The 7,333-nt window shown below is 46.5% G+C and overlaps 1 protein-coding gene across 1 annotated transcript; it reads right to left on the bottom strand.

The window, feature by feature from the left end:
• Positions 1 to 1,271: 1,271 nt before the first annotated feature.
• On the bottom strand, positions 1,272 to 3,550 carry LOC144692052 (protein DVR-1-like). Its single transcript, XM_078560609.1, has 2 exons — positions 3,499 to 3,550; positions 1,272 to 2,071 (listed from the first exon to the last, which is right to left on the bottom strand). Exons 1-2 carry the CDS (start codon positions 3,548 to 3,550, stop codon positions 1,272 to 1,274), a joined length of 852 nt encoding a protein of 283 aa, XP_078416735.1.
• Between the last annotated feature and the right edge of the window lie 3,783 nt (positions 3,551 to 7,333).

The raw sequence follows: 7,333 nt of genomic DNA, 5'->3' as shown, positions 1-7,333 counted from the left end.
AAATTATTTAGACTGCATTTTATTCGATTTATTAATTAATTCAGTTTACATTTTCCCTAGCTGCTGTATGTGGTGGGATTTGAACTTATGCCACTGGAACATGAGTCTGGGTCTCTGGATTACTAGTCCAGTAACATTATCACTATGCTACCCTCCCCTAGCATATAGAGTTTGTGGAGGGAAGCTAATTAAACCTTTCACCCTCATAGCCTTCAATGAGTAGAGTGCAGATTTATTACATATAAGACGATAATTACCATAGATCACAGCGTATAAATCAACCTGGTGTATAATATGACCCCATTTATTCAGCACCAAAATGTAGGTTTAGGCCTGTATCAACCCCCACCGCCCCTGCATTTTTTAGCTAATGAATGCATGTTGAGAGCTATACTCGCATGAGTTGGCCGCAATTTTTCAACTCAGGGATATGTGTTTAGGGTTACACTAGCCTTATAAATCAGCGCATTTGGTTAAAACAGGTGATATAGCCATATTGCCAAGAAGGTGCACAGGAGCTTAACACATGCCCACACAGAGCAGAGCGTGGCTGCTGAACAAAAATGGGCCCTCCTGCACAAACGCTGGCGGTTCACATTTTATGGCATAGAAGTCAGCCCCTGTTTTTCAAAGGATTTTACAAAACTTCAAAGGTCAACTTATATGCCACGATCTACACTATGGAGGTCTTAAGTTTTCAAAATGTTTCTCTGTGTATCACATCAGACAACAAGAAAAGGCTCAGTCTAGACACAGCACAAGAGTTCTATTTTTAACAGAATGCACAAAGCAGGTTCATTCTGTTTACGTTAACTGTTCAACTCATTACGCAGAAGAAATGTGACCAAAGTTTATTTAGAGATTTTTTTGTAAATCAAAGTCAAAATGAACCTCCAAATGTAATCATAACTTTGCATCAATTTCTACAGTCAAGTAGTTAGTATCTGACCCTTTCATTGTGATGAATCATGGATGAACATGTCCAGGATTACACAGGATATTCTTAACCTGCTCTGCAAGTGACCATTCAAATGAACGAGGCTCAACCATCAATACTGCTCAGGGAAGCCAGCTGGAAAAATCTGTAACATTGTCACCCACTCATTCTCTGGAGTTAAAGACAAAATCCAAGTTTACACTCTTCACCCGAAAATAAAAGCATAATTGTTAGAAAGCAAAGATTTATTGTGGGGGAAAACATGATAAAGATTGCTAAAAGAGGGAGACCAGTACTGCAACAGAGTTAAAAACAACTTCACCCAGAGTAGATTTTATCTACAACCACACTCATCCACCACCATATCATCATAATGTCTCAAAACCACATTGTCATTGTTATCGTAATAAAGCATGGAAATAGGGGAGAGTTTAATGGGGACACAGCAGGGTTGGGGGGTGTGGTCAGGGTCAGTGGCGTGCACCAGTGTTTGCAGAATGGCATGGTTGGTGCCATTCAGACTCTCGCTCAAGGGGTAAGGGCACTCCCCATGGCAATAGTTGGCCATGTAACCCTGGGGGGCGATGATCCAGTGTTGCCAGCCTACGTCCTTGAACTGGATGTGGAGCCTCCTCCGTTTGCAGACGCGGCTGAACGCGAGGGGCAGCTGAAAGGATCTCCTCTTCCTCCTGGACGCTTTGCATTTCTCTCGATTCAGGGTCACCACCAACAGGGAGATGTGCAGATCCCGGGCGATCCGGGCGCAGGCTGGGCTTGGTGCCCGCGCATCCCCCATCGAGGAGCTGCCCACCTCCAGGAGTGCCCCCTGGTTACTGCTCTGGCGTCTCCAGGCCCTAGTAATCTGAGTCAGGTTGAAGTAGAGGGAGCTGTGCAAGGTCTGGAAGGACTGCGAGGCGATGAGTTGCTGCCTGGAGTTGGGGGTCTCTTCCATCTTCCAAATGGACAGGGTGCAGGTTGCAGCTGTCCCAGGGATTGGGTAGGGATCTCCGAGGAGGGTGAGCTCCAACTGGGCTAGTGTGAGCTCCTCCACTTCTTCCAGCACTGACAGGTTGAAGTAAAGCCGTCTCCACATGCACAGCAATGGCAGCGATCCCAGTCCAGAGATTGGACCACCTGACACAAGAGAATGTCAAAGAGTTCATCATCAGAGCAACTGACAATGAGTAAAGGTCAATACATCCCAGGGGGCACCTATACTGACTGTTCTGTCAACATGAAGGGAGCTACCATCCTCAGAAGGAGCTACCATCCTCACATGCACAAGCCCAGGAAATTGGGAGACCCCCACTGACCGATCCCCATTACCCCACCCACCCCCCCTCAGAATCATTGAATATAGTCCTAAAATGGTTATAGCACAAAAGGAGGCCATCCATCCCAGTAATCTGCGCTGGCTTTCAAAGAGCAACTCACCTATTGCCTCTCACCCTGCAAACTTTTTGTCTTCAGGTAATTACCCTATTCCCCGTTGAAAGCTACGCTTGACCCTGCCTCCATCACACTTTCAGGCAGTGGGTTCCAGATTCTAACAAACACTGCATACAAAAAGGTTTCCTTCATGTCTCCATTGCTTCCTTTCCAAATCTCTTTAAAATCTGTGTCCTCTGGTTTTTGATCCTTCCACCAATGGAACAGTTTCTCCGTATCAACCTGTCCAGACAACCTCTATCAAATTTCCTCTCAACCTTCTCCTCCAGGGAAACAGTCCCAAATTCTCCAAACTATCTACATAACTGAAGTTCCTCATCCCCGGAACCATTCTTGTGAATTTCTTCTGCACTTTCTCTCTAAAGCCTTCGCATCCTTCCTAAAGTGTGATGCCCAGAACTGGACGCAATACTCCAGCTGAGGCTGAACCAGTGTTTTATACAGGTTGAATATAACTTGTATTTTAATGTTATGCGGAAACTTATAAAGCCTAGGATCCCATGTGCTTTAACAACCTCGTTCTCAACCTGCCCTGCAACCTTCAATGATTTGTGCACATATACCCGGAGTTCCCTCTGTTCCTGCACTCACAAACAGGGCCCCTCAAACTGACACCTCCCCGTCAGGAAACAGTAATTTCCCAGGCAAGGACTGGTTGTGACAATAATTAAAAGGTACAAATAGATTTACAAGTTATTTGAGTGCCCTCTGGACAATCGAACTGTGAGTATCCTGGAGACCCTGGCAGGACAGGAGCAGTATGGCTCCTTTAAGGGTTTCAGCCACCGTTCAGACAGTATTACAGAGAATTTACATACAGAAACATCCCAATCAGCTCAGCAACTAAGAGTCTCTGCCTGTGTTTAGCCTCCTCGAGCTTCCTCCCATCCCTCTTCCATCACACCCTATCAGCATATCCTTCTCTTCATTTCTCCCTCATGGGTTTTTTAAGTCTCCCCTCAAATGTATCTGTAATATTCACCTCAACCGCTCCATGTGCAGTGAGTACCACATTCTAACCACTCTCTAGGTACAGAGAGCCACCCTGGCTATTCCAAACCCCTCTCTACCCCTGCCCACACACCCACTTGCCCCATGTTAGGATCACTTACCAAGATCGGGGAGGTGACGGAGGGTGTCTCCATCCACCCCCAACTCTTCCATTCTGCACACATCAGCTTCAGATTCACCCTGGGTGAGGGGCCTGGACCTTCTCTGGAACATCTTCCATAACCGAGCTGGGACAGGCCTGGGATCAGAGGGCTGGGGCTTGCTCCATAAACCCAATGCTTTTAGAAAAGCCTTTTCCTGAACCGGGGGCTCCAGCAGCTCACACAGACTGACAGAGCAAATGGAAATCACTGAGAAACATACAGTGAGCTGACCCAGAGCAGCCATTGCTGGTTCCAAGACTCGAGGAGTGTTAGTGAATAGTGAGAAACCTGGGCTCAGCTCCTGTTACAAACCAGGACTAGCCTCAACAGCCCTGCTGATTGATGATTAAAACTCTCTCTCTCAACGGAATTACCATTTCAATAGGGAGCTCTCAGGGGCAGCCTCTCTTCCTGGGGCTGGGAGCTTCCCTCCCTCAACCAGATGAGATCCTAACTGCTGGTGTCCCTGGGTTTGATGGTCTGAAATCAGCTGCCAACATATATCAATTCTCACCTATGGTTAGTAATCAGTGGTACTTCAAAGGGGCTAGATGAGGGTGTTTGCATCTGAAAGGATTTTCCTCTCTATCCCAGACAGTCACTGCTGGACTTGATGTTAACATCATAAGTCCCCCTTTAACTCAGACGCCTCCTGTGGGTTCTCCTAGACTGAAGTGTGTATTCCTGTCAATCTGAAGGAAATCAAGCTGGCAGCAGAAATTTAAAACCATTCTTTAGACTCAAGAAGGAGACACAGAGTATTTTCTAAAGGATGAGAAGTTAGGAGCTGTAAGGGAGCAGAGAGGTTTAGGAAATCCAAGTACAAAAATCACAAAGTTAATGAACAGATACAAAAAAATTCACAAAGATTAATGGAATGTTGAGCTTTATCTTAAAGAAGCTGGAATACAAAGGGGTGGAAGTGCTGTTGGTTTTATAAATCTCTGGTTAGACCATCTGGAGTAACAGCATTCAGACCTGGGCACCACTCCTCAAGAAGGATAAATTGACTTTGGAAGGTATTCAGCAGATTCACCGGGATGATAACATGGCTGAAAGGGTTAAAATTCTGTGAACTGGCTGCACAGGCTAGGTTTATATTTCATTGAGTCTCATAGATTAAAGAGTGATCTAATTGAAGTATTTTAAGTGATTAAAGGATTTGATAGGTTAGATAAGGAGAAATTACTTTCTCAGGTGGGGGAGTCTAGAACAAGGCAACATAACCTTAAAATTAGAGTCACACCAATCAGGGGCGATGTTGGGATAAGCACTTCTTCACACAAAGGGTAGTGGAACTCTGTCCCCCAAAAAACTGTTGAAACTGAGATTGGTAGATTTTTTGTGAGGTAAGGATTTCAGAACCAACACGTGTAAATGGAGTTAAAATACAGATCAGCCATGATCTAATTAAATGGCTTAAATGAGCTTGAGGGGCTAAATGGCCTTGTCCAGTTCCTAACCTATAAAATAAGGCCATGTAGCAGTGATTACTCCCCTTCAAACAAATCAGAGTGGTGACAATGTAAATGAAAAGTTTGGTCGCTTGCAGTTTGTGCAATGCCTGGACTAGCTGCTAACATTACCAATGATTGTCTGAGATTGAGGGGAAATGCCTTTCAGATACAAACACCCTCAATCAGCCACTTTGAAGTGTCACTGAATACTAACCACAGGGGAGAATTGATATATGATGGCAGCAGATTTCAGACCTTCAGATCCAGGGACACGAGCAGTCAGGATTCAATCTGGTTGAGGGAGGGAGAGAAGCCCCAAGTTTCCCAATCCCCCAGCCCCAGAATGTGAGGCTGCCCCTGGGAGCTTCCTAATGAAATGGTAATTGCAAAGTGAGATAGAGAGCATTAATCGCCAATCAGCAGGGTTGTTGAGGCTGGTCAGTTTCTCACTATTCATAAACACTCCTTGAGTCTTGGAGCCAGCAATGGCTGCTCTGGGTCAGCTCACTGTATGTTTCTCAGTGATTTCCATTTGCTCTATCAGTCTGTGTGAGCTGCTGGAGCCCCCGGTTCAGGAAAAGGCCTTTCTAAAAGCATTGGATTTATGGAGCAGGTCCCTGCCCTCTGATCCCAGGCCTGCCCCAGCTCGGTTATGGAAGATGTTCCAGAAGAGGTCCAGGCCCCTCACCCAGGGTGACTCTGAAGCTGATGTGTGCAGAGAGGATGAGCTGGGGGTGGATGGAGACACCCTCCATCACCTCCCCGATCTGAGTAAGTGATGGAGCAAGTGGGGGTGTGGGCAGAGGTGGGGAGAGGGGTTGGAATAGCCAGGGTGGCTCTCTGTAACCAGAGAGTAGTTAGAATGTGGTACTCACTGAACAGGTGGTGTTTGAGGCGAATGTTATAAATATGTTATTTGGGAGACTCAATAAACATGAGGAAGAAATGGAAAGAAGAACATGCTGATAGGGTGAGATAGAAGAGGGATGGGAGGAAGCTCGAGGAGGATAAACACTGGCAGAGACTCAGGGTTGCTGAGCTGATTGGGCTGTTTTTGTATGTAAATTCCTCTAATACTGTCTGAACGCAGCTTAAAGGAGCCATTCTGCCGGGACTGCAGGACTTTCTTTTGATTCTTTCACGGGATGTGGGTGTCACTGGCAAGGACAACATATTTTGCCCATCCCTGATTGCCCTCGAACTGAGTTGCTTGCTAGGCATTGGGTATTTAAGAGTCACCATATAGCTGTGGGCTGGAGCCAGATTGGGTAAGGTTGGCAGATTTACATCCCTAAATGATATTAGTAAACCAGATGGATTTTAGCCACAATCGATGGTAGTTTCATGGTCACCATTACTGAGATTAGCTTTTTATTCTAGAATTTATTGATTGAATTCAAACTTCACCAGCTACCATGGTAGGATTTGAACCCATATCCCAGAGCATTAGCCTGCGCCTCTGGATTCCCAGTCCAGTGACATTACTACTATGCCACTAACTCCCCATATAGGATGCCCATGGTTCAAGTGTTCAGAGAGAGTTCAAATTATTTATGAATCTATTTGTGCCTTTGATTGTTGTCACAGCTAGTTTTTATCTGTGAAACACCCTGTTTCCTGGGGAAGGGGTGTTAGTCTGGGGTCCCTGTTTCCTGGGGCAGGGGTGTTAGTCTGGGGTCCCTGTTTCCTGGGGGAGGGGTGTCAGTCTGGGGTCCCTGTTTCCTGGGGGAGGGGTGTTAGTCTGGGGTCCCTGTTTCCTGGGGGAGGGGTGTTAGTCTGGGGTCCCTGTTTCCTGGGGGAGGGGTGTCAGTCTGGGGTCCCTGTTTCCTGGGGGAGGGGTGTTAGTCTGGGGTCCCTGTTTCCTGGGGGAGGGGTGTTAGTCTGGGGTCCCTGTTTCCTGGGGGAGGGGTGTCAGTCTGGGATCTCTATTTCCTCGGGGAGGGGTGTCAGTCTGGGGTTCCTGTTTCCTGAGGAAGGGATGTCAGTCCCTATTTCTTGGGAGGGGGTGTCAGTATGGTAGCCCTAGGGCTTTATAGTCCCCATTACATTGTTTTGTAGATGGTTGCTCTTTGACCTCTCTGAGCTCAACTTGTCCGTAAGTCCCACCTTGTGCTTCCTCGATCTTATTCCCATTAAACTGCTGATCACTGAACCGAACCTCCTGGTCTCCTTGTTAGCTGGCATTGTCAACTGTTCTCTCTCTCTTCAGGTGTTGTCCTTCTCTCCTTTCTATCGACCATCATCACCCCTCTCCTCAAAAAAACCCAACCATTGATCCCACTATCCATTAAAATACTACCCCACCTCAAACCTCCCTTTCGCTTCCCAAATCCATC

Source organism: Cetorhinus maximus, chromosome 16 (assembly GCF_964194155.1).
Source record: "Cetorhinus maximus chromosome 16, sCetMax3.hap1.1, whole genome shotgun sequence".
In the NCBI taxonomy this organism is placed as follows: Eukaryota; Metazoa; Chordata; class Chondrichthyes; order Lamniformes; family Cetorhinidae; genus Cetorhinus; species Cetorhinus maximus.
The sequence above is the reverse complement of the archived record's forward strand: the minus strand, read 5'-3'. Positions and strand labels throughout refer to the sequence as shown.

What these genes read in the sequence shown, in the direction of transcription:
- LOC144692052 (XM_078560609.1), bottom strand. Translation starts at nt 3,550, where the DNA reads ATGGAAGAGTTGGGGGTGGATGGAGACACCCTCCGTCACCTCCCCGAT. An exon ending in CCGTCACCTCCCCGATCTTG is followed by an intron (nt 2,072 to 3,498) that starts GTAAGTGATCCT and finishes CTCTTGTGTCAG; the next exon opens with GTGGTCCAATCTCTGGACTG.